General features: G+C 39.7%; 2 protein-coding genes across 8 annotated transcripts in view; one reads left to right on the forward strand and one right to left on the reverse strand.

The window, feature by feature from the left end:
- The window catches only part of DOCK1 (dedicator of cytokinesis 1), a 362,659-nt gene that overhangs the window by 153,224 nt on the left and 181,563 nt on the right, over positions 1-27,872 (forward strand). The gene's annotated exons all lie outside the window — the stretch shown is intronic.
- Positions 1-27,872, reverse strand: part of INSYN2A (inhibitory synaptic factor 2A) — a 45,027-nt gene that overhangs the window by 4,854 nt on the left and 12,301 nt on the right. For 2 of the 4 annotated variants that reach the window (XM_081005274.1, XM_081005273.1), the window contains 3 exons: positions 24,582-24,663; positions 16,368-17,562; positions 7,874-7,966 (listed from right to left, as the gene is read on the reverse strand). In XM_081005274.1, coding sequence (XP_080861400.1) covers positions 7,874-7,966; positions 16,368-17,562; positions 24,582-24,651 — 1,358 coding nt within the window. In that variant the 5' untranslated portion in view covers positions 24,652-24,663. Of the gene's footprint in view, positions 1-3,354; positions 3,789-7,873; positions 7,967-16,367; positions 17,563-24,581; positions 24,664-27,872 lie in introns of those variants that run through there. The other 2 variants (XM_081005275.1, XM_081005276.1) reach the window with 2 other exon arrangements.

The raw sequence follows: 27,872 nt of genomic DNA on the forward strand, positions 1-27,872 counted from the left end.
TAATGCTATTCTAGGCTGCATCAGAGAAGTATACTCTAGTGTCCAGATCAAGGGAAAATAATAGTACCACTCTATTCTGCCTTGGTCAGACCACACCTTGAATACTGTGTCCAATTCTGGGCACCACAATTTAAGAAGGATGTTGACAAGTTGGAATGTGTGCAGAGGAGGGCAAGCATGATGGAAACCAAACTTTATGAGGAATGGTTGAAGGAGCTGGGTATGTTTAGCCTGGAAAAGAGGAGAGTGAGAAGAGACAGAATAGCCATCTTCAAATATCTTAAGGGCTGTCACATGGAAGAGGGAACAAGCTTGCTTTCTCCTGCTCTAGTCCAGGGGTCAGCAACCTTTTTCAGTTGTGGGCCGGTCCACCATCCCTCAGACCATGTGTGGGGGCCGGACTATGTTTTTTTTTGGGGGGGTGTGAACGAATTTCTATGCCCCACAAATAACCCAGAGATGCATTTTAAATAAAAGCACACATTCTACTCAGGTAAAAACACGCTGATTCCCAGACCGTCCGAGGGCTGGATTTAGAAGGCGATTGGGCCGGATCCAGCTCCCGGGCCTTAGTTTGCCTACCCCTGCTCTAGACGGTTGGACTCAAGGCAATGGCTTCAAGTTACAAGAAAGGAGATTCTGACTAAACATTTTGAAAAGAATTCTGACAGTAAGAGCTGTTTGGCAGTGGAACAGACTCCCACGAGAGGTGATGGACTCTCCTTCCTTGGAGGTTTTTAATCAGAGGTTGGATGGCCATCTGTCATGGACACTTTAGCTATGATTCGTGCATTGCAGGGATTGGAAAAGATGACCTTTGAGGTCCCTTCAAACTCTTATAATTCTATGTTTACAGCAAATTTTTTGAATATAGTGAATTTAGCTACAAAATCTTCCATTAATTGGAGCTTGATTATGGGGGGAGGGGAACAAAGCTGAAAGCATTTTTATCCGGTTGGAGTATGCTTATTTCTGTGTGTTGCATGTAAAGGGATGGGGAACCTCTCTCTGGCTGAATGCCATGTTCCCTTCTAAACTTCAAGACCGAATATAATTGGTGGGCAGACTTAGAACCAAAGGAGGTGAAACAACGAATGTGAATTTCACCTTTGTACAGTAGGCTTTTTTCTACCCATCCCTCATACACCCCTGCTACCTTCTGCTGGCAAGGAAGAAACAGGATTTGAATTCAAGGACATTCTAGCCAGGCTAAAACCCTCAAGGAGGATGCAATGAGCTTATAAAGAGTGTGGCCTTGGGAGATGAGTGTATTGCTGGGGAAGGATGTATGACAGGCATAGGCAAACTCGGCCCTCCAGATGTTTTGGGACTACAATTCCCATCATCCCTGGCCACTGGTCCTGTTAGCTAGGGATCATGGGAGTTGTAGTCCCAAAGCATCTGGAGCATCGAGTTTGCCTATGCCTGGTGTATGACCTAGATATCCTAAGGACCAGATAGGCAAGAGGGTTGTGTATCGTTGAATCAAGAGATACAAAACAAGGGTAAGAAACATACTGTGCTAAGAAGAACAAGGAAACCTTTAGGGGAAAGATGCCAAAAATAATTCTCAAATGCTGAGTTTAGTTTTTCTATGTATAGGTTTAGCAGTTCCGGATATTGCTTTTTAAATTGGTCATCATATGTCTTCTTTTACTTCAATGGTTTTGCACAGCCACTAATTCTTTGGAGAAAAATTATGAAATCGTACAGTATGCCATACAACTACTACCACCACTGACACCTTTTAAATAATATAGCTGCTAGTTCCTGCAGTGTGCATATGTTTGGCAATTCCGAAATTTCAAGCCCTCGGTAACGGTATGTAAAATCCATTAAAAAAAAAAAAAAAGCAAACAAATTTTCATTCTGTCATTAGTCTCCCGACACATGACTCTAGCTTTTTCGGCTGTGGCTCCGATCTGGTGGAACGCTCTGCCACAAGAGACCAGGGCCCTGCGGGACTTGACATCTTTCCGCAGGGCCTGCAAGACAGAGCTGTTCCACCAGGCCTTTGGCCAGGGCACAGCCTGACTCCCTCCTTTGGCAATCTTCACAGAACTCTAGCTCAATGGTTGCCATCAATTTGATTTGAATGAATTTTATAATGAAATGATTTTAGAATGTTGTATTATTTTATTGTTGTTAGCCGCCCTGAGCCCAGCTTCGGCTGGGGAGGGCGGGATATAAATAAAAATTTATTATTATTATTATTAGGAATCTTTCACTAGTGGAGAGAAACTGGGTGGGTGGTGCTTCTTATCAGCATCTTGTTGCACTCCCTTGCTTCCTTTTATCCCACTGTGAATGGGACAGCTCTGCCTATCCCCTCACCTTCATATCTAGGAATGATATGGAATGGCTGGCATGAAATCAGTGGCTGCTGTTCCTTTTCAGGGGCTGGGGAAGTTACCTTTAGACATGTGATTTGGTCTTTGCGCCATTTGGCTTTCCCCCTATTTTATTTGTGGCTGCCATTTTGTGCAGAAGCATGTTGTCTGGCACACGGAGCTCAGTGAATAAATTCATCAAAGGGGATCTGCCTGGAATTTCCCTGCCACTTCTAGATGTAGAAACTTTCCATGAGATGCAATGATCAATCATTTTCTTTCTTGTGGTGGTGATGAAGAAAACCAATCTCGCTTTTTTTATATAAAAAAAAAGGTCACAAAAGGCAAAAATAGTCATTCAGGTGGGAAAAGAGAAAAAGCAGTGATCCACTTCCTATTATAACTACCCCTCAATTGTGCAGGAAGCATCTTGTAATCACCAGTGTGTTGGAGTTCACAACTACATGGAAGGATCATCAGCTACTGACACATGGGTGCTGTACCTGGAGTAGGACTCCCAGAAGTGATGTTTTGTTTGGTAAAGTGCTTCACCTACAATAACATCATTCTTTCAGTTAACTTCATTTGTAGTGGTTGAATTGTAGAATTCCAAAACATTTGTTTTATTCTGGTGGTCATAACTGAAATCTTCTATTTGGCAAATGCCCCTTCAAACTTATCTCCCTATAGCCATTCTATTGCTACCTCTACCCTTCCAGAATCAAATTGCTCAACAACTTCATCTGTCAGTGGCTATTTCATCAAAGAACTTTGGAGCCCCCCCCAATGATGGCTAATTCCTGTAAGCAAGTCACACTCTTATTACAATACTAATCATCTGTTTTGGGGGATCATCTTTACAATCTAGTGGCACAATGGACCTGCTCCAAGCCTGAAGCTGGGATATGTATCAGCTGGCTTAAACTGAATGCCATACAGGCTGTTCTCCTAGCATTTCAGAAACATGTTGGAAGCAATGACATCTTGATTCATAGCAATGATAACATAGCCAAAGCATGCATAAACCAACAAGACAGTACTCATCACAACACTGAAGAATAGTCTTCCTTGACTCCTTGAAGGACTGCCTACAATATACTGGGATAAAAGTGACTGGCCATCCACAGAGATAGTCTATATTGCTAGTGGGTTAAAACACAACAGTGGACTAGGTGAGCAGATAAACAGGTGGAATGGATGCTTAAACCTTCAGATAAGCATTTTCTCTCTCTTAAATATAAAAATCCATTGGGACAGATGTCTTTGTGAGAGATTGTCTGACTGGTCTGCTCTACTTTCCTCCTTTCAAGTTGATTCTTTGGGTCATTCAGAAGATTCAGAAACAGCAGGTGGAGGTAATGCTAGTCTCACTCCACTCACCAAGGAGATCATGGTTCCTGGGTGTAGCCAAGCTGTCAACATGAACCATGAAGTCTTCTCTTTTCTATATGCCTGCAACTACGAGAATGCACTATCTCAGAGATCAAGACTCAGAAAATAGGTAGCACAAATTTGTATATCTATCAGCCTGAAGAAATAGAAAGAATCTCTCTTGCCTGCTCAACTCTATCACCACTAAGAACAGATGTGTTTTTTCAGGAATGAATTGAAAGTACAGAACATCTAAATACCAGTATGTATTTGGTCTCACACTGTAGCAACAACAATCCAGTATAACTGCTAAGGGGCCATTCACAAATTATTCTCCACCTTCCTGGATTGTTCTGAGGCAGAAAAGCTGAATAGGCCAAAAGTTCACACTTTTCCATTCTACTCACTAGAGAAAACTGAACAACTAAGCTCCTGTTTCTTTTACTTGATACCCAGATTGGGGGCAAGGTGGCAGTTTTGAATGTAGAGTATCATCTGAGTTTATAAGATTAACCCACTGCTAATTCAGTTTTCATACCTCCCTACAGTAAGAGCCATGAAAGTGGGGAAGGAGCCCACTCATGATCACTTCCCAACTGAAAGCCCATGGGATGAAGAGCAGCTAACATGTAGAATACTACTCAAGTGAAGTTCAACCGAATGAATAAAATCACTGACAATGTATACCAAAAGTTGTTGGTGGTAGAAACAAATAAATATACTTTGGACAATTCTCCTTCAGAATATATATATATATTTTCTTAATTAAGGGCAATTGACATGAGATAGTTAAATAATTGAAGACTGCTCTGCTCTTAAGTCCTTTGTTGACCCTGTGTAAGTTATATAGTAGTAGTAGTAGTAGTAGTAATAATAATAATAATTATTATTATTTATTTATATGCTGCCTATCTGACTGGGTTGCACAGCCATTCTGAGCGGCTTCCAGCAAATTACTTCAAAACACACATTCAAAGCCGGTTTTTAGAAAGCCTACACAAGCTTTTGGTTGCTTTCTGTGAGCCATAATTAAATGATTGCATTGGTAATTTTCAATATAAAAAGCAAAAAATTCTTTCTTAAGTGATAATCTCTTTGAAAGTCTCATAATTAAAGCTCCTCTTACTCGTGTGTGGTTGAAGGTCAAACTGACCCATTTTGTAATATCTTTCTTAACTAATACGAATTCATCAGAGTAGATAACTCAGAAGTTATAATGCTAAAGAACAACAATGAGGACTTCTGGAAATAAAATCTATGCAGACTTCATAGATCCCCTTAAATCATCTGAATTTTCACACAGCTGTTCTCTAACTTACATAGTTCTTGTTTTGTGCTGCAATCAGAATTTTTAAAGATGTCTGTTAGGCATAAGCTGTTAAAGCAGAAGAGAGTTGGAAGTCTAAACAGTGGAAAGCCACCCATACAAATTTTATTTTCTACATTGGTATCCTGCCTTTCACCAAAGAGTTCAGGACTTCATTGCAGTCTCACAATAAACTGAAGAGAGAGAGAAACTTTACCTACGTCCCCCACTGAACATAGCTGACTAGGTCTTTGAGACTGGTTTACCCACAGAGAAGCTATAACCACTTCATGGCCACAAGCTTGATTTAATATCCATTACAGGGAAGCTGTGCCATCCAGATAACAGAAAACTAGGGTTAATTTGGATACCACCTTTTATGTCTCTTCAAAGTCTTAGCTTTCCCTAGCATCAAACATATAAAATGCCTTAACACACTTGTCTATTTCAACCGACAGTGACTCTCCAACATCTTAGGCAGAAGTTTATCCTATATCTATTGTTTGAAATGCTTTGACTGGAGATGTTAGGGAATAAACTTGAGACTTGCTGCAAGTAAGTGATATAGCACTGAGCCATGGGCCTCCCTTGCTTTTGCAGTCAAATGTGATGAGTGAACAGAGAAGTCATGGCTAGCTGTAATTTCTGTGATAGCAGTGACACCCTTTTTTCTTATTCAATGATATTTATAAGCCTGGCTGAGGCAATATGTTGTCATCCCCATATGACTTGCATACAAAAAGATATTAGGATATGTTTTACAGTTGGCCCTTAGTTGGTGCACAGGGCAAGAATGTTGGGTACAGTTGAATATATATTAGACATCTTAACCAAATAATTCTAGGATATCCTGCATTTGTCTGGCTTTCAGTTATCCTGCAGATCGATATGTTGTGCTACTTCACCACAGGAAGTATGGGAGAAGGAAAATTTCTCGCTTCTTTCTTCACTATCTGGGTCTCCTGTTGTGTTTCCTGAAATAATTTTGCCCAGGACAGACATACTAATGATTCTATGTGTGCTTCCCTGTAGCTTAGGTTGCTTTAACCATCAAGAATGGTGCTTATTTAACTCATTCTTGAATTGTGGAAGCACCTGTGGCACACTATATTCTGGGTTATGGGGTTAACTTTCGGGGGCAACGTATTGCAGGATAATGGTGCGTGTACGTGTTCCTGCTTTTGGTCATGTGCAGTCATGTGGATCAGTATTCCTTACCAAGCTATAAGTCTTTGAAGCTAAAAGACAGCAATTACATCATTTGGATGCCGAATTCTAGCTTTTGATTTGAGGATAAAAGGAATCAGCCGTTCTCAATTTCAAGGTAACTGCTTATAAGGCATCTAAAATAATGAAGGTTTTTTGTGTGTGGGTGGGGTTGCAGATAACTATTATTTTAAAAACTGAAGTTAAGAAAATCATAGCTGAGAGGCATTTTTGATGAGTAGATTGTTATTATTTTTAAAAAAGGAGAAGGTATTTTCTTTTGGGAATGAGTGCAAAATTAGAAGAGCAACTGCTGTTGCTATTACCATGGGCAATATCACAGAAAACATTAGAAATGTTCAGACCCCTAGGACAAAAGTTTGTGATGACAGCGAAAGGGGCAGCACGATTGAAAGAACATTCAAGGAAGTGGCCACTGCAGGCAAAAGTCAGTGTAATACTAGCTTGTACAGAATTATTCTTGTCTTGACGAGGGGGAGATGTCGAAATAGATTTGCAGTATTTGCTGCAGAACAGTGAATTGTTACAGCCTCTGAGCCATTTTAGCACATCTGCATTCAAGAAAGTAGCTATAAAAAGTGCACCCTCAGAATTATGGCCAGGCTAATTTGGACAAAATAAACATAAACTTCAGTATTTTAGATTATATTCTTGTAAAGGCATATGAAAGCAACACTAAATGCAAAGATAAAAACAACTTGGTCTAGATTAATTCAGTTATTTACTGTTGGGGTAGAATACTGATAAATGGTTACATAATTTTTTTGTAGCTGTCATAAAAATTCCAGTTTTAGTTGTATGAATATGCATTAAAGTGATTTATTTTTGCTCTTGGACTTCTTAGTCCAATATTTGGTATATTCCCCCCCCCCCAAAAAAAAATGCAATGGGATAATACACTCCCTGGAATTGTGGGAGTGGATTTAAAAATAACTTATGTGGATTTAGCTTATATGAATTTGTTTTGCCTTTCATCATACCTGGCATGCCTACTGCACATAGCATTTTCTGCTTGCTGATAATTGAGTCCTCCTTGGGTGTTTTGTAAGAGGTTTTATGTGCATGTATACAGGGCATCCAGGACTATGTTACATACTATGGTTTACATAAACAGGTTGACCCATGATTCCTCATTGTCCCAGTTGCTCCTGCGCTTGCTAATTATCTTAGAGCAACACAGAGGAACTAGTCAACTAGAGAACTAGAAGCTTCTACACCTGCTTTGCACAAGCATGCAATGCCGACATTTTATGCCAGTGTGAAAAGCTGTGTTCAGGTCTCATTGTGATATGACTTGGGGCGGAGGGGGCATGTTCAGTAGAGGGGGGAAAGAGGTATAGTGTACCATAGTGGAATTTGGGAACTCAGTGTGGAATTTTCCAGGGTATTCTGGCTAGATGATGCCCAAGTATGTTGCTGAACTTGGTGCAGAATTTGGCAGTGTAAGAACTTCCTATGAGGGTTGTATTAATATTTCTATTCTGTTTGTTTGTTTGTTTAAAGCCATCCTTAAATTACTGGATCAATGATAAAGTCATAGATTCCACCCCTCCCCTTATTGTTCCTATGTCTGAACTAGGTTAGTATAATTTATAATTGATTTATAACAGTCCAGTCACACTAATAGTAGAAGACTTACTTTAATGGATCAAGTCTCAACAAATGAGAAGAAGCTTTCATTACATAGTCAAGGTCCGATTTCGACAAAAGGTTTTTCCCCATGGAACAATATCTGTGAAAGAATACATGTGAAAAAATTATGTAGGGAATTGGATTCAAAATCCATGTGGATTTTGCAAGGGGGGAGGGAATTGGACAGGAGTGAGCAGCAATGTAATTTTGCAAACCCACAGATTTTCACAGATATTTCGCCAAACATTTCTTTTTTGCAGTGGAGAAACACTACTTTGGACAAAAAGGGCTAAGAGCTGATAGCTTAATTATTATAGTTATCAGCTGTTCCTGTAGGAAATGTAGCGTTTGCAGAGGAAAGTGCAATGAAAAATCATAAGGAATTCTATGCATGCTGCCTGAGCAGTTGAGAGAACGTCCCTCTCCTGAGTCTATCTGCAGGATAGTTTAAAATCACAGTGTCCCACTTTCTAGTAGAAAGGAAATGCCCTCAACATAACACTGCACTGCAGGCAAGCCAGGTGTAATATTAAGTCAAGGATCAAGCCTAAGTCTAGAGCTAGCTCCAATTTGGGGGTTAACTACTTCAGTTTCACATAATTGGCTTCAAATTTTGAGGATTAGCTTTAATTCTTGTCTGCAAAAACTGACCACTTTGTTGGCTGTGCATTAGAACTAGGATAATTACTATTCAAATGGATGTGAATGCTGTGCGCATATGATCTGGGTTTTATCAGGAGTTTTCCCACCAATAAGCCACTTTTTCATTGGATATAGTCTGGGCACAGCAAACTCAAGTCTTGACAGTGCTAGATGTTCACTTTGAAATAGAGAACTCAGCTCTTCAGAAGCTGAAGTGTAGGATGCAGTTTCATCCTCAAGACTTACTACCTTTGTGTGAAACCTGGAGAACTGTCAGTATAGACAGTACTGAACTTGATGAACCCACTTGGTGTATGACTTGGTGTAAGGCAGCTTCCCATGCTCTCTCTCATAGTGGTTCTAGTTGTGATTATGCATCCACCCCCCATTCAGGAAGAGAATTTTGTTGCATGCATATGTGATGAAGTCAACTAATTCTTTGAATGCTTGTCCTTCTGTAGCCAACATGGCACCACACATGAATGGGCTGCAGGAGCCCTAAGACTCCCTCCTCTAACTCAGTGATGCCTGAGTAACTTTAGGGTGTGTGGAATACTCTCTGCTGGGAGAGAGGGATTCTGGAAGAAGGCACTGCTGATTGACTGGAAGCAGTCCACACAGCAACCTTTTTTTTTTTTTTTGCAGGTTCTATCTGTGCATCCTTTTTAACTGTCTTGGCTCACTGAATGCTTGTACTGCTACATACTGAGAGAATAAACCCGGTATTGCTTATTTGGTCATTTATCCAAAGGTGAAAGGGAGATTAGTTAAGATGTCCTAAATATTCAATGTGTCTGTAAACTTCATTCAGCCTCCGATTTAATAAATTGGAGATTGATTTGATTTTAGAGTCTTGATGACATAAAGAATAGTCTGCCAAATAATAATTTTATGGCATCTTCCTGCATGAGTCACATAGTAGGCATAGTCAGGAAAGTTTGCTTAATTTTTAGATTAATGCATTGGAAAGCAGTTTGTGTGAACTAAATAAACAGTTGATGTTATTAAATAATGAAATTGACTTCCTCCTCCCGTACATTTTTTTCTGTGATTGGTGAGTAGTATAAAGGAAATTATTGCTTTCTTCACTGTGTAGAAAACTGTGATTACAGATTATTTGATTTTTTACATGCCAATCAATTTATTATAATATTTGAGTCTTATATTTTTACGGCTGCATGTAAAGCCAGTTTGGGAATACAGACAACATTTTTTTTTGGTAACAATCCATCTATCCTGGTTCCTTTTGCATTTTCTTTTTCTAATGTTCACATTCCCCCCCCCCCAAGACAGACTGTGTTGAGTACGATTCATAAGCAACTTATTGTGCTCTCTGTAATCAGAATTATTTCCACAAATCCCAGTTTTAGTTGTCTTTGAAAAATACATAGGCATTCAAATAGACTTGGAGTGAAAGAGACATATGAATGTGTTCTGAATAATCCAAGGCTTGGGGAAAAATTATTCCAGCTGCATAATCTGTGCATACAAACTGGAAAGAGAAATAAAAGCCTCCTCTGCTTGCTGCTGTAACAACTGCTTGCTCTCGCTCTCTCCTCGTTTTTTCTGCAAAATAATTTTCAGTACAGCAGGTTGTTACTATTTCATCAGTCCTCAAACTGGGAGCATATAACTGACTTTCAGAAAGGTGAGCAGGGATATCTGAAGAATGATTTCCTGTATTCCTAGCCTGCTGATATAGCTGTTATAAGTATAGACACAATCAGCATCATACAAGGCCTCCAGTGGATTTGTGAAAAGAAGTCTGCTAAGCACTAAGATCTCCCAGTCTCATTAAAGCACTTATGAACTGGAACTGAGAAAGGATCAATTACTGCGTCTGCTGTGCTTGGTTGTTTTAACAATAACTAACATAAACATTTGTTAATACTTGGTTTGTATGCTAAGTATCAATTCAAGGCTTGTAAAATGGAAAGTTCTAAATTTTGGCAGCTTTTCTTAATACGTAGGTTGCTTATGGGTTATCCATAAAATTCAGTTCATACACCAATTAAAAATCACTATTACTGTGCTGACATCACTGGTTAGTGCAGGCTGCTAAAGGTGCTATTGGTAGCTAGAAGGGGCCTTTGTGTAAGCACAGTGTGGTAGAACTTGCACCAGACAAAATGAGCCTTGAGGTGGACAATGGGAATCATGAGTGGTCACTGATAGCCAGTGAGGCATGGAGGTTGGGGTGTTGGACCAGGACCTGTGAGATCAGGGTTCAAACCCCACTAGGCCATGAAGGTCACTGGGCAGTCACTGCCTCTCAGCCTAACCTCCCTAACAGGGTGGTTGTGGAGATTAAATGAAGAGGGGAGAATGATGTAGGCCACCCCAAGCTCCTTAGAGAAAAAGCTGGAATATAAATGCAATAGCATAGAAACCAAGCAGGTTGGTAAAGGAGAGTTGATCCTCCTTTGGGAAAATAAGTTTTCATGAATAAATCTGAAAATGGCTGCTCTGATTTGTGTTTATTGGCAGAATGCTGCATTTGTTAGAATCTAGAGCTCAGTTGTTTAAAATCTTGCTCCAATGGTATAATCTTTCTAGTTTTTCCTATATAGGAAAAGGCTTCCCACCTTAGACGTTATCTGCAAAAATAACTGTATTGATATTAAAATATCTTCAAATAGTCCAGTCTTACTTAACAATAACATACTTTCTCTTCAAGGATCCAAACTGAGTAACTACCTGTACATAATAAAATAAACTACAGATGTAAATATATCTACTTTGTGTGAGATAATTAGAATAATTCCTAACATATTTACTGCTACACTTAAGGGGTCTTGTTTCACCTTTGAAATAGGATTTCAAGAAGCCCTTATTGTAGCATGTACATAATCTTTATGCAAAAGGGTAATGGATTTGATAAAAGAAGGCAAACTTAAATTTAAAAAGTAGAAAATCCCACTTGGTTTAGAAAAGTGGTAAATAACTTGTGGCCTTCAAGATGTTGTTGAACTCAAACTCCCCTGAATTCCCAATGGTAAGGGATGTTAGGTTTTGTTGTCCTGCAGAATCAGAAAGGCCACAGATTGGCCACCCCTGATTTGGAATCCTTTTATTTCTAATATTACTAAAGCCAAGTGCTGTGTGGTGTGTTGAACTAGGACATGCAAGACCAGAGTTCAGGTCCCCCCAGTCAGTCATGAAATTCACTGGGTGGCCTCAGGCCAGTCCCTGTCTCTTAACCTAACCTTCCTCACGGGGTTGCTGTGAGGATAAACTGCCCCGAGTTCACTGGAAGAAAGGTGTGCCATAAATGAAACAAACAAACAAACAAAATACATTTTCTATTAAAGTTGTTAATGTCAATGAAAAACCTCACAATAACATTGGCCAGCATGATCTTCTCTGTAATACATAGATCTATTTACTCGATATACAAACAGTTGTGTGTACTACTATAGTATTTTAATCACCAGAGGTCTATGTGTTTTGGCTGACCTTGGTAGCCAATCTAAACTTGTGCTTGGTATGACCCACAAAAGGGAGTGGGTCATTTATTAATAAAGAATATTTATAGACCACCTACTCACATAAAATGTCAATGTGGCATACAGCAGGTACAATAAAACATGCCATTAAAATAATCATAAAAATGGCTGAGTCGTTTGGAAATGTTTAAACAACTGAATAGGCCTGCCAGCATTAAAAAGTCTTCAAGAGGCTCCTGAAAATTAACAGGGGCAGTGCTTGCTGAATCTCTGCTGGAAACGTATTCCACAGCATGGGGCATGTAAAACTAAATGCCTGACTTCTACATGGGGGACAACTAAAAGCCACTTTTCTGGATGATCTCTGTGATCAAGCAGGGATATAAGAGCTCTGGCAGTCCTTAAGGTATCCTTGGTCATTTACCTTTTATCATTTGCCTTACTTGCATAGGTATTAAATAGTACTGGGAACAAAATAGTGTCCTGTGGAACCTCATACCCCATGTGCTGTTGCATGTGTGGGCAAGGAGCACTCCCTCAACTCTCTGGACGCAGGTAGGAATGGAAACACTACAATACAGTTCCCATCCTGAACATTTGATCAAGGAGGATGGTCAGTGGTGTTGAAAGCTGCTGAGAGATCAAGTAAAAGGGACAGGGTTTCACTCTAGGGTGAAACTTAGCATATTCTTCCCTGTGATTTTTTAAAATATATATATAAATAATATAAATATTTCTTAACTGCTCTTCACCCAGAACATGCATAAAACAAGTAAATATAATTTCATAAAAATCCAAGACTAACAAAAAAACCCCTAAAAGCTAAACACAGACTAGGACTTCAAGTGCTATCTAAACAGGAAGTTCTTCACCTGATACCAACCCCCTCCCTCTTACAATGTTGGCACAAGTTAAGCCTCCCTAGCAGGGACATTGCAAATTGGGGTGCCACCACAGAAAAGGCCCTCTCATTTAAGTACAGTATCTGGGAAATGTGTACAATTTAGTTCATAATAGAATTTTCATTTTTTTAAAACCCATATGAACTGAGGAAAGTACTCTTTTGCTGAACAGTGTGGCATGTTCAGGAGCACGGGAAGAATCTTGCTTTACTGAAGGAAGTTAGATTGGATCAAGCAGTTTTTGGGGAAGGCAGGAAGAGCTTAGTATAGTCTCCTCAAAGAGAACATCAGTAATGGCAAATAACTCATTTTCAAAGGGAGCTTGCACCACTGCCACTTATCTTCCCCTCCAATGCACTGTTGATGTGAAATATTCAGCATGGTCTATGTCATGCATTCAGTTCACAAATACCAATGCTTCAGTTTCACACGGTCACTGGCTCCAGAACTCTTGCCACATGTTGAAAAGGGTTCTGTGAAGATTTGTTTCAAACTACTGGAATATATGATTAAATTACAATATACAAAGCTTATTCATTGGCTGGTTATGATCTTCTGTTGATGAGCTGCCCCAGTTACACAGTAGCTTGCAAAGCACTGAGGTTGTAGGCCTTTTTCATTAATATTGTAGGCCTTAAAAACCCCCACACTCAGGCATTTTAATCTGCTGCTGATATCACTGTGTCCTATGGTTATATTGGGGCTGCATTGTTAACTCTTGTATTGTTGTGACCCACCCCAGAATAATTTTGACGAAGGGCAATATATACAATTGTTCAACTAGTCAGTAAGATTTTGCACCTGAGGGGAGAAGGAGTTTTAATCTCAAGTGCATGAGAAGTTGTGGAGAAGACAGACAGCTTCACTTATCCATGCTTTAGACTGAGTTCCTAGTGGGCACACTTACTTTAAAATAAACGAATCCAGACTTAAGGTAAAGGTAAAGGTAAAGGGACCCCTGACCATTAGGTCTAGTTGCGGACAACTCTGGGGTTGCGGTGCTCATCTCACTTTATTGGCTGAGGGAGCCGGCGTACAGCTTCCACGTCATGTGGCAAGTATGACTATGCCGCTTCTGGTGAACCAGAGCAGCGCACGGAAACGCCATTTACCTTTCCACTTATCTACTTGTACTTCGTGCTTTTGAACTGCTAGGTAGGCTGGAGCAGGGACTGAGCAATAGGAACTCACCCCATTGTGGGGATTTGAACCGCCGACTTTCTGATCTGCAACCCCTAGGCTCTGTGGTTTAACCCACAGCGCCACCTGTGCTTTAAAATAAATGAATCCAGACTAGACTACTGCAATTATCTCTACTGGACTACAACAACTCTTGTGTCCTGAAAAACAGCTTGGAAATGTAACTCGGGCCAGAATGCATTGGCTGTAGACCTGCGAAGCATCTGAAAAGGCTGCTATTCTATTCTGGTTATTTATGTATTTCTGGTTTCAATTTAAAGTGTTGGTTTCAGAGTTGAAAGCCCTAAAAGGTCTTAGACTTGGTTATCTGTAGAACACTGCTCCCATATAGATCTGCCTGAGCTTTGAGGTCAGCCTTGAAAGCTCTACTTCCTGGGCCATCAGCTTGGTTGTAAAACAGGGCTTTCTTGGTAGTGGTGTTTTAAAAAGGTTTGATAGTGAGGGAAACATCACACTTGATTGTTGCACTTAGAGGAAATTTTTTGCTGCTTTTGTAGTTAGTTGCTTTGCATTTCTATAAGCAGAAGAGCAGGGAACAATATATAATAATAATAATAATAATAATAATAATAATAATAATAATAATGGAACCTATTTAAACTAAGCTCTCTAATGAAGTCAGATGGTGTTGGAATTTGCATGGTGATAGCTTTAAGCTTTCGCAGAATACTTCAGGCAGGCAGAATAAGAACTGTGAGATAGCAATCTATCTGAAGCAGAGCTCTGTGATCTTGAAAACTTGCGCACTGATAAATCATCCACTGATAACCAGTTAAATCAAAGGGATAAAAGCATCACCAAGTAGATGGTTTTCTGACTGACTTGAAAATATGCTGATCGTTAGACTATATGTAAGAGAAATGCATTCCATTATTTGAAAGCTGAGGTTTTGAATGAAATAAACTGGCACAGATTTCTGAGTTAGTTTAGGATTTGTATAGGAATAGATGCAAAAACCTCAAAAGGGTAGTAGTTATTTTACACAAGTCTACTCAAAAGTAAATCCTATTGAATTCAGTAAGTGAATACAGAATTGCAGCCTCAGTACTTTAAAAACTCTCTGTTCTTAATAATACGAAGGGAAAATATATTTAGACTGTTCACAAGCAACAGAACTTGGATAGAATTGAGTCTTGCTGTATTGAAAATTGTGTAACCTGACCCAACCACTGGGGATATGGTAGGTTATACATTTAAATCAACTCTGTAAAGCTGATAGTCCAAGCACCTTTGGGGTGGGGGGTGGGGTAAAATGTTAACAACTTTATTCCAGGGAACAACCTGCTTCCATTTTAATAAGGGCGTGTACACTAGTCAGCTGCTTACTTAGGGTGAGAGTAGCACCAGGAGCTTTGCACAGAACATAGTGGTATTTTCAATGTAAAGAGTCAAAGGGGGAATGTTTACTGGAGTGGGGGAAGCAAGAGCTACGTAAAACAGTTAGAAAGCATGGAGGTGTTTGAAGCATGCAATCATTAATTTGAAAAGTATATGCGTGTTAGAATGCAGTCGCTGAATTAACCAGCAAATGAAGACAATGTATCTTTAAAGGGGTGAAGGAGGGGGATGCATATGAGATGCCAAAAGCACAAAAGTTGCAATTATCAGATAAAGACTTAATTAGCTGAGCCTGAGTAAATAGCTATGCTGGTACAAATAACACTGAGTAACACTTTTATAGGAAATTGTAGAACAAAAGAAGGACTGCATGCGTTCATGTTTAAAATACTCTCTGCATTCCATTTCTGTCAAATGACGCTGCTGTATATTTTGGATTGTTTGAGTATTCCTGTTAGCCTCCCAGAGCAATCTGTTTTTAAAGAACTAAGCAAAGACTTCTTAACTTTACTATTTTTTAATGACTTTTTTATTTGAGACCAATATGTAAAGTGATTATATTTTAATTTCAATATTCTTTTGAATCGGTTGTGTTGATATCAAAAGTATGTTTATCTTAGGAGCACAGTTGTCCTCAAAAATCCTAATTTATTATATGTGCATTAGAATCAAAATGAAATAGATTGAAGGTCATTTGCAGCATTAGTATGTTAGTGTCAAGCTAGACACTGAATTATGTATTGCAGGTATGGTGAATCGAGTATAATTATCTCGTGAAAATACTCCAAATACAGCAATATGATGCAAATGCAGTTGAATGTACTCTTACAGCAGTTCTAACACATTCAAAGTAAAAAATTAAGGGCACATAAACATATAAATGGAACTGTAAATTGCTTAGTAGAATTCATTTTAACTATTTTAACAAATGGTGTGATCATGCATATTAAGGGAGATTCCAAAAACAGCTTACCCTTCTCTATGAGCTTCTCCTTTTTCCAGCTCCTGAATAACACCCAACAAGACCTTTATGGTTTCCTGACTTGAGCTGATCAAGTTCTCCATCATCTGTAGCTGTGCTTTCAAGTCTACCACTTCTGTGTGAGGCACAATTTGTTGGCATCCTTCACTCACAGCAACTGCTGTCTGACAAGGCTGTTTTCCTTCCATAGGTGAAACATGTATCTGAAGGGTCTGTTCATTACATTCGGTTGATTGGCACTGTGCCTGCGTCGAACAGGCCTGAGCTGCACTTACGGCTTGTGATTGCAGACCATTAAGATGCACTGTTCTTTTTTTGTCCTCCTCGGTCGGGCACAGAGACCAGTCATTCCCTGCTGCAGATTTTTGCAGGTCCGTCAGTGAGACGTGAGAACTGGATGCAGGCAAGTAGACAGAAGCTACTTCTGTCTTGAACACTTTTCCATGGGTGGATGGATTAGCCTCCTCGTTCCCCAACGGCCCACTGTGGTGTTTTGCTTTGTCATGCAGCTGGTAATCAGGCTCTTCTAAAACAGAAGCTGCTGAATTTTGAAGAGAAGGAGGTTCTTTAGTACAGCTGTGCAAATCAGTGCTTCTACATGTCTCCGAACAGTTGTCACTAGAAGGCTGCTCTATTGCATTCATGCGTTCATTAGTATGTGAAATAAACTCAGCTGTCACAAATCCAGTGACTTTCTTGCTACACTGAGCAGCCTCCCCTGAGATTTTGCTGTCTTTAACATCTATTAGGAATCCATTGTTTTGACTTGGAAAAGTGTCAACAGAAGCTATGCTTTTGATGATACTCCCCTTTTTCCGGTCCAAGGGGAATGTCTGGTAACACTTTTTAAGTTCAGGCGAAGTCTGAACTCCTGTACTTTTAGTAACGTTAGGGATTGATCTCCGAGCAGGCACTGTCATATATTTCCGGTAAGCTGCTCTGTAAGAGATGGGCTTTGCTTCCTTTTTGTCACTCTGCTGTAATGTAGAGAGTTGTTTATCTCTCTGCTCGTTTTGGGCGTCACAGATGTCTTTGAATCTCACCTGCAGGGCTTTGTTTCTTTTCTTGATCTGCCGGTTGGGATCCAGTGCGTATTTCATCTCTAAGGCAAGGGATGTTGCTGGATCAACTTCACTTTCAGAGGCTGTAAGCAAGCACTTGCTGGGTTCCTTACTCTCCATGGTTCCTGTATTCAGAAACAGTTTTTAGGAAGAATTTTATTGCACTAAGTATGTAGGTGTTTAATCAAAACATCTGAAACTTTGAAGGAAAAAGAGTAAGTTTAGGGTCTCCTATTGGTTGGTTGGTTGGGAATCTCCACATGTACATATATTGTTGTTCTCTACGTTGTTCTAGTTTTCTGGTAAAACAATGGATAGTATACAACTCAGCTTTACACAGAGTAAAGGTAAAGGGACCCCTGACCATTAGGTCCAGTCATGGCCGACTCTGGGGTTGTGGCGCTCATCTCACTTTATTGGCCAAGGGAGCTGGCGTACAGCTTCCGGGTCATGTGGCCAGCATGACTAAGCCGCTTCTGGCGAACCAGAGCAGTGCACGGAAACGCCTTTACCTTCCCGCCGGAGCGGTACCTATTTATCTACTTGCACTTTGATGTGCTTTCAAACTGCTAGGTTGGCAGGAGCTGGGACCGAGCAACAGGAGCTCACACCATTGCGGGGATTCAAACTGCCGACCTTCTGATCGGCAAGCTCTAGGCTCTGTGGTTTAACCCACAGTGCCACCCACGACCCTTTACACAGCGTAGACCCATTTAAATTAATGAACATGACTATGTTAGGTCCATTAATTTCAGTGAAGTAAAACTTAGCTGAATACCACCCAGCGTAATCTCATGGGTAATGTCAGGGGGGGGGGGGAATCAGTTTAGGTGAGTTCTGATTGAGCAATGTGGCCTTAATGATGATGTGAGGGGCGTGGGAACCACTTCAGGGTGTCCAAAGCTTTTTACATAATCTTAGGTTCCCATGCAACTCTTCTGTAATTCCATTATTAATGCCTCCATCGTGTGTACCAGTATGGCATATTGGAAAGAACAGTTGTTCCAGCCTAGATGCCTCTAGATGTTTTGGGCTACAACCCATCAGCCTCAGCCAGCGTGGCCAATACTGAAGGACGATGGGAGCTGTAATCCAAAATATAGCAAGGTTGCAGGTTTGAGCTGCGTATGGGACAGCTTCCTATTCCTGCATTGCAGTGGGTTAGACTAGATCCATGGTTCCCAACATGGGGAGCAATTTCATTTTTAAGGGGGGGCAATTTGGAAGCTTGTGTAGACCAAGTTAATGGCCTTTTAGGCTTCCTCCACGTGAATAGGAGTTCACTTTCTGAATAATAAGAATTATATGACACGGGGGGGGGGGGAATCAGGATTTTAGAGATGCTTAGGTGGGGCATGGCCAAAAAAAGGTTGGGGACCACTGGACCAGATGATCCTCAGGGTCTCTTCCAACTCTACGTTTCTGTGATTCTACCTTGACAGAAACAGGTGAGGAAAGACTTGAGATACTTCGTTGGATTTGGAATATTATTCAAATTCCTGTTCAGCTTGTTAAATGATCTTGGATCAGTCATTGGCTCTCACAAGGTTGGGAGGATGAAAGTGTGTGAATATTGGGGGGCAGGTGGTGCTGGAGAGAACCATGTGTGCAAGAAGGGGATCTGTGTCTGCTATATCACGTTCTAATTTGTTGGAAGCCACCCAGAGTGGCTGGGGTAACCTAGTCAGATGGGTGGCATATAAATAATAAATTATTATTAATTTTCCATGATGATTAAAAGGATTGGTCAGTCCCTACTCATACATATGTCAGTGAGGGTATTGGAGCCTGGGGCCAGTGCACTGAAGCAGCTGTATACAGTTAACTTTGCATTCTTCTGTAAGGTGGGAATAACAATTTTCCCCCTTTTGGAATAGTTCCAAATATGAACTGCAAGACGGATGATAAATAATGTCCCTTTGTCTAAAGCTTTTTAAATGGGGATATTTTATTCTGCAGAGTGATTGTCAATAAACAATGGTGAGTTAAGGTGCTTTTTCAGTCCTTAGAGGTCCTTCATTTATTAGATTTGAAATTGAGTTGGCTATACTGAATTTTTGATAATTTCATTATTAACATTTGAAAAGATAAACACTTTAAAAACAAAAACAAAGTCTAGGTGTTATAGTGTGGGCACAGATGTGCATGTGTGACCAGTCATTTTACAGTGAGAATGGAGCTAAGTGGGGTTTGGTTGTGTGATGCATCATATTGACAGGAATGATTTTAGGGGATACACTGCTATGCTTGAGCAGTCATCAAGATTTCTTTTTTTTTTTTTTTAAATGTTTCCTTGTAAGCAAATACAATGTTTCTGAAAGTATGCATCTTGTTAATTCCTTTCATGGCAATGGAAACATCAACATTTATTTGGTTTTAAATACCGAGCAATTAGTGTTCCATGGTGAAAATACTGTTTTGCACTATGCATTCCATGTTTTTCATTTAAAATGTCATTTAAACAAGGAAATTTTTATAAATAGCAAAATACAGAACCTTGTGTTGCATATTTAATATTCATATTGTGTTCAATTATTAAGAGTAGCTAAGATGATGCAGGTGGCTCCTCTGTTCTGTTCAGGGAATACTCAGAGGGTCACACCTTAGTTTATTATGCTGCCTCACAGCTGTTTTATACACATGGTGAAGTTTATTTGATTGCTGAAGTAAGAAAATAAAAGCTGATTTCAGAGGAACCATGCCAAATTGTATGAGGAGAGAATTTGGCCATGTTTGATTCCTTATCCATTTTTATAATGTTTTATGTGGGTTTTACAGTGAGGAAAAACTGTAGCTGGAAATCAAACAAAAAAACAACCCTAACTAGCTGAAAAAATCACAAAAAACTAACACTTGTTTTACTGTAGAGTACATTTTCAAAATAAAATAATATATACACAATTCAGGTGGAATAACAGCTGCTGGTGCTTGTTTGCCTTTTCTTTCACTTCCCTAAGGAATAAGGCATTGCAGATAAACATGGCCTAGGCTTAAAACAAAAATCTTAGCCAAGACAGTCCAAATCTTTGCAGGAAGCAATCCCTTCAGTGTAGAAGGATCTGGCTGGCTACATAAATGGGTGGTGGGAAGGAGTGAAGGCCCTTTATATATCACGTCCCCCCCAAATGGGATAGCTCCCTTGGCCACCTTGCCTGCTGCTTTAAGTCAAGTAGTAGCATAAAAAGGCACATAAGAAAACAAGCTGATCTACCTATGAAGCAAGAATGGTGCACAGGAGAAATTACTCGTTGGATGGGAAAGGGAAATGAGTGATCTTAAGGTTTTTACCTCCTAAGCAAACTATTATGTGCTTGCATATAGCCTCTGAAAGGTGAACCCACAACTTGAAGATGAAATAGATGCAACAGATGCATTGAATATCAACCAAGATCAAGAGAATTAACCTTAAAAGGGTTTAGGAGTCGCAAACTTTACTTTGGCTAATCCGAAAATGACAGCGGTTTGGTTCAAAATGGAAAAGCTTCTTCTACTGGCAGAAGGCCTTTTATCCAGGGGAGGTAACCTGCTGGCAGAGGTGGCTTTTGTTGATTCCTTTCTTTCCACTGCAGTCCCCAATGCTCCTGGGATGTGGCACTGGAAGCTGCTGCTGGAGGAGTGAATCAGCAAAGGTTACCTCCCTCCCTCCCTCACCAGCATGCATGAATTCTGGTTCCAACCCAAAAGTTCATGCTTTTACCTGTTGGTATCCTTTCTCACTTCTTGCCTGAGCACAGCACAATGGCAGCGAATCAGTTAGAACTGTACTGGCTTTCAAGCGCTGCAACCTCAGAATACTTTACCATGAAAACATCACCACATTCCTGGGAAACCTCTAAATATGTCTCCTGTTTTATGGAAGGCAGAAGGCCTAGAGCAGTCAAGGCAAACCAAGTCAACTCTCCACACCGGGTGTGAAGAATAGTAGCTTCTCATACACCGTTTTGTATCTCCAGCTAGAGATATTGGAATACAACAGTCTGTTGATTTGGTTTAACGCTACAAGAACCCATTACTGGCATTCTACTGGACTTCATGATACTCCTTCAAAAGGCAGTATTACAGCATAGTAATATTGGTAGCATGGCTTCACTGGGCAGTAAACTGATAATTTATAAATTACTTATGTATTAACTTGAATTAATCTAAAGAAGCACAGAATCATAGAATTTGTAGAGTTGGAAGGGACCACGAGGATCATTTAGTCCAACCCCCTGCAATGCAGGAATATTTTGCCTAACCTGGGGCTGGAACCCAAGACCCCTGAGATTAAGAGTCTCATGATCTACCCGTTGAGCTATCCCAGTTGTGCATTTTAACTATGTTTAGGAATAAATTGAATATTTGTAAAATATACCTGGGTCACAAAGTGACCACAGTCCTATTCTGATAGTTAATTTCGTTGATAATTTATTAGGCTAGCTAATGTCTTTGGTGCATGAGCTTGAGCTAGCACAAGAGACATGTGCTAGTAGAACATAACTTTCCCTTCTTCTTCTCTGCAGTCTCCTGTATGCCCCCGAAATCTTCTCCAGAGGCTTGGGGGACACTCTGGAGGAGATTTTGGAGGCATGTGGGAAGAGGAGAAGAAATGGAAGTGATGCTGTGGTAACAGAACTCTGCTGGTACTGCTGTGGGTACAACCCCTATTCTGTTGTAGATAGACCCCTTCTAATTCCGGAAAACACTACCATATGCTAGTTGTAGCAAACTCATGCATGAGTAATCAATGGTTGATGTACTCATGCTAGTTTCTATTAATGGGATTACTCATAATTCAAAGCCTTGTTGTAGATTTTTGTAGAAAGTTCCAGTTAGATAAGGAAACTAATGTTTTTGGAGTTACTACTAGACTTCTGGTTTAAATCTTTAACACTTGGTTGCCAATTTTTTAAAAAAGAGTTTTTGCTTTGACCTCTTTTCCCAGTGTATTTATTAAGGGTTCATATATATATATATATATACACACATCTATATCTATATCTATATCTATATCTATATCTATATCTATATCTATATCTATATCTATATATCTCTCTCTCTATATATAATTTTTATTAGTTTTCCAATAAGAACATCCAATTAACAAATCCATCAAATCATAATCCAATTAAAAATAATAATAAAAAACAGCCAAATTACAATCCAAATTATTAATTATTAATTTTTCAGGCTTCCCATACTCTGGACCTCTGAAGTATATCTCCAGTATTTTCATTTCTGCCTTCCTTTTGTTGTTCTCATATTTTCCACATTCTGATCTTAACGCTGTAACTCAGTTGGAACCCAGTGTATTTATTAAGGGTTCCAACTGAGTTGCAATGTAGCTCAGGTTATGGGGTGTTTTTTTTTCTTAAGAAGGAATGTGTGATGTAGATGGCAGAGTATGAAAGACACCCTCATGCTACAGTTCACCATAAAACTTGATGTATTTAGTGGAGGTAGCCAATGTGGTAGCTTCAGAGATTGTTGGGCTACAACTCCCATCATCTTTGATTTTTGGCCATGCTAGTTGGGGCTGATGGAGAATTGGCTGCTCCTGTTTGCAAGAACATGCAAGCTGCACAAAAGAGGTTGGCACTCCTGCACAAAAAACACACACTTTTGCATGAATTGTTTTTAACAAATGTATAAAAAGAATATACTCTGCTAAGCCATGTGCAGTAAAGTTAAGAACAACAGTGATACAAGCCGATGAAAAATGTTAAGCAGTTCAGTTATGTCAGGAGGTGAGTGGTTCAAACTTTGTGTTCTGTGTCATGTTAGGAATATCCAGGAACCCACTACTTTGGGTTTAATGGTGTTAAACTGTGTTTGAAAACAATGTACAGCAAGCTCTCACGCTGAATATTTTGACAAATCCATAGGGTAATGACAAGAATATCCTAAAATGAATATATATATATATATATATATATATATATATATAATGTTAATATTCTTTATTTTTTATTAAGAGGGCCCATTTAAAGATCTTGGTGTTCTATACAGTAACAAAAAGGACTCCAGTGATTTGAACATGGATATGGTGCAATTTGATATGTACCACGATCCACAGATCTTAGCCTTAGAGCATTTCAGAGCTTGAGTTGAACCCTGAAATTATGAAGCAGCAATAAATGGGGGAGAAATGTTGTGTGTGTGGAGGGTTCAGTATGTGACAGGAGCAATCATCATTAGCTCCACATATCTAGTATTAGAGAAAGGCTGCACAGTGTGACTTTAGGCAGCAAGCTCAGTGTTAAAAAGTACAAAGTGCTGTTCAGAAAGAAGTGTGTGCTACTGAGGGACCACATATTGTGCATGCAGGAGGTCCCAGGTTCAGTTCCTGGCATTTAAACTTAAAAGGGATAGACAGCAGGTGATGCGAAAGACCCCTCTGTCTGAGAACCTGGGCAGTTACTGGCAGTCAAGAATAGACAATACAGTCATAACTTGGTTGTCAAACGCCTTGCGACTCGAACCTTTTGGCTCCTGAACGCTGCAAACCTGGAAGCGAGTGTTCCGGTTTGCGAACATTTTTGGAACCCGAACATCCGACGCGGCTTCCGCAGCTTCCGATCAAGTTCAGGAAGCTCCTGCAGCCAACTGGAAACCGTTGACTTGATTTTCAAATGTTTTCGGAAGTAAAACGGACTTCCGGAACGAATACAAGGTACGACTGTATTGGACAACATGGACAAACCAGTGTGGACTGGCAACTTCTTGTGTCAAAACAATCTATGTGCAGGTATAAGAAATCCTGTTCTATGCTGTTTTGATGCACTATGTTGTTTTATTTGTCTACATTCAAGCTGCACATGGCTTGTACACCTGCAGTACATATTACAGGTTTGTGTAGCAAATCCCATTGTTCCTACATACTATTGATAAGGATGTGGTGAATCCTGTTATCCTGACTTTATCACCAACACATTTATTTTTTAAAAAAGATGATTCACTGTTTTAAAATTTAGTTCAAATTAAAAGGACAATATGCCTGGTGTAAGGAAAAGGGGTTAATGAAGTAGCTGAGCAGTCCACATTTTGACCATCTGCAATGAAACAAAGGGCCTTTGAAGTGAAATTGTAAGTAAGGCTAAACTTGCAGAAAGACATGTGGGACTTGAGACAGTGGTATCATAAAATGGCATGACTAATTACTTACCGTCACTATTAAGGGATTGTGAGGCTGGAGACGAAAGATTCCACATCTCATTATCAGCTCCTTTAGCCATCTTGCCACTCACCTAAAATACAGGGCATATTCCATTACTGATAGGTTACATGTTCTCTCAAGGAAGCTTAATTTGTTGTACTACAATCCACCTATGGCAAAATCCACTACTTTACAGAGGAACAGCACTGACCCCATCCCTTCAAGAGAGCAAAGGTGGCACTATTATTGTGTTGTGCCTTCTGACACTGCAATATTTGTGTCTAGTCAATGAAATTCTTCCTTGAATGTCTGAACTTTAATTTAAAAATGCATTTATAAAAAACACATTTTTTTAAAAAAGTATGTACAGTACAATCTGATTATTGCAGCCACATGCAAACTATTAAATGGGCCCTGTGCATTTTGTTGTTGTTGTTGGAACAAACCTAAGATGGCAGCTATGTCACCTTTAGAAGTTATACCCAAGACCTGTTGAATATGAAGTGAAACAGCATATGAATTAGCCCAGTGTAAAAAAAGCAGTATGAAACATAATATGTTGCCATTAGAATTGCAACTGGTATTTTAAAAAATGAATGTGATCTCCTTGCTCATTTGCAAGATAAAACTGCTCATCGTGGCTTTGAATGACATTTGCAGACATCTCATATTTATTTGCAATTTATAATGTGCAGTTCATAAACTGGCAAGTTTTTTTTAGAAACTAATTTTTAAGACATTAGTAGACAAACTATATAAATACCTAGAAATAGAAAACATCCCACCAAACATAAATCATTTTCAGACATAAAACATACTATTGATTAATTTGTGTCTCATTTTTATTAGAAACTATATTTAACCTTATGCTTGAATTAGCAGGTTATAATCAACAAGTGCAGTAGAGCTGCGAGAATTTTTTTGCTCAGTTTCTTATTCAAAGAAAATGACAGACAACCCCACTGAAAGACTGATAGACTTTCAAGTGGAATCTGACGTGTAACAGCTGGCTTACTCAGAAGAACAGATTTACTTGCTTATGTTTCACATGCAATTCAAGGTGCTTAATAAAACTGGCTTGGTTTCGCATGGTTATCCTACTGACTCTTCCACTCAACCAAACTGTATGGCTGTTCCATACAACATAGAAAATAACAGGTGGTGTGTTTTGGGCTGAATCTGGGAAGAAGAGCCAAATCTCAAGGAATTTGAACCTAGGGCCTGAAGTGCAAACAGACAGGTGGCATCTACTGACCAGGCAACTTTGAAAGACCCAGACTCTTAGTATTTATAACTTACCAACTCAAAGGCTTCACACTGCCTGTCAATCACAGGGGCAATTGTCACTGAGACAACATCATAGCTCCAAGTAGCATTTGATAAGTAGTTACATGTCCATCACCTTATGTGCTGAAATAAGACAGAAAGCTCTCTTGGCTAGGTCTAAGCTTTGGGCCATAAGGTCACCAGTTCTAGCCTTGAAGTCTGACACTTCACAACACCACTTTTTTGTCATAAGAATTGTGTGATGATATCTGCATGCCCAATAGGCTTTGGACCTTAGTAGGTACAGTAATGTTCTTCATGTAGAGGGGGCCTTTGATACTTTGAAGAGCTTCAAAAGCATATTGGAAAGCAGTATGGAATAGGGGCTCTAGGTTAAAAGAAGAAGGCATATGGAATCAAAAGTCTTGCTTTGGGGCATTCTTAAAAGTGGTTTTTTCACCCCCTGGACTTTGATCACACTTTCTCATCTAAAATGTGATCGCTTTTCATTAGAGCAGCGCTGGCCAGACAGTAGATTGGGATATAGTGGCACATTTAAAGTACATCAGTAAGGTTTTTGATTCCTAATTGTTTGATGAAAGGCACAGCAAAACTTGTTTGATCTTTGGGCAAACTGTGCATCCCTCACCGTCTATTTACCTCATCTATAGTGACTTCATACTTACAAGTCATGTCACATTAATGCTCTTCCTTTTAGCTGCTAATTACGAAAATATAGTCATCGTCCTATTCCCTTCCTTCTCAGTTTTCATGTTCCCACTCTTGTGAAATGTATTAGCTGTTTACTTTGGACTGTTTTCCTTGTGTGGCTCTGCTGGCCAGTTTTAAGTTTTTGTGAAGGCAGTCTTGGCCTATAGTAATGACACAGATGTAGATTTGTATATGTATTTGCAGGTTATCTCAGTGTATGACTATAGTGTAGTAGGGAATTGCCCCAGACCCTTTGAACTGCAATTTCACATTGTTTCCATTCATTGTGTGGCACCTGACTCTGGTTGATGGATATCATGGTTCAGATCCTTTAAGCCTGCCCATTTTACATTAGAGAACAAGATTTCCCTAACAATCATAATTGTATTGCAAACCATTACCTGCGTTTGTGCTGTTTCATGCAGAATTAACACTTGGTCCCACTGAGCCAATTCCTGTCTCCCTTCAGACAGAAGTGGCTTACTGAGTGGGTTGTAGCCATGACCATTGCTTCCTGGCAGGTGGGTTGCTTACTGGGAGTGAGAGGGGCATAGAGGTCGATGCACTGCAAACACACTGGCAGGAGTGCCAGGTTGACTCTACTGGTGTGTTTTCATATTGCTGATCTCCCTGCCACTTTGCCCCCTCTCTCTTGTTAAGTAACAGCATCTCACCTGCCAGGAAGCTGGTGTAGGGTGACTTGCTTCTGCACTCAGCTACCTCCCCTCTAAAACTACTACAACAGCAAACCATCCACCTTTTGCAATACTGAGCAGACTATCCAAAAAACAATGGATGTTAAATAGAAAAGGGAGGGGGATTAAATATGAGTTTGAGTTCCGCTATTGTTCTCCAAGGCTTCTACTGGAGAGTATAATACATTACGACTTTATTTTGCGATGCCTCTCTTTTTTAAAAAAAAAAGTGTTTATGAAAGTATGATTTAGAAGTAAATAATAACAGCAGGAAGAGAAATTCAGACTGTGAAACCGTGTTCTCAAATTAAATTTGAAGCAACGAGGACAACCGATAGCAAGACAAAGCTGCAGGAAATTTGGTCATGAACTGAAAGAGTAAAAGGATATCTACATACTGGAGATATGTATGGAACAATAAAGAGGAGTTAATGATGAGCTAACCATCTTTCATACTGTTTTATTCAAGTATTGGTGTAATGTCATATCCAGCAGCAGGAGGGTTATCTCTGCTAATCACACATTTCACTGACATAGGGGGCTTTCTGACAAGTGGATTTAGAAAGATCATTCACATCAGAACAATCTTGCACACCCTGTTGTGCGCATTTGCCTCTTGTTCATAAAA

The sequence above is a fragment of the Podarcis pityusensis genome (assembly GCF_964106645.2).
Source record: "Podarcis pityusensis genome assembly, chromosome: 5".
NCBI classification, from domain to species: domain Eukaryota; kingdom Metazoa; phylum Chordata; class Lepidosauria; order Squamata; family Lacertidae; genus Podarcis; species Podarcis pityusensis.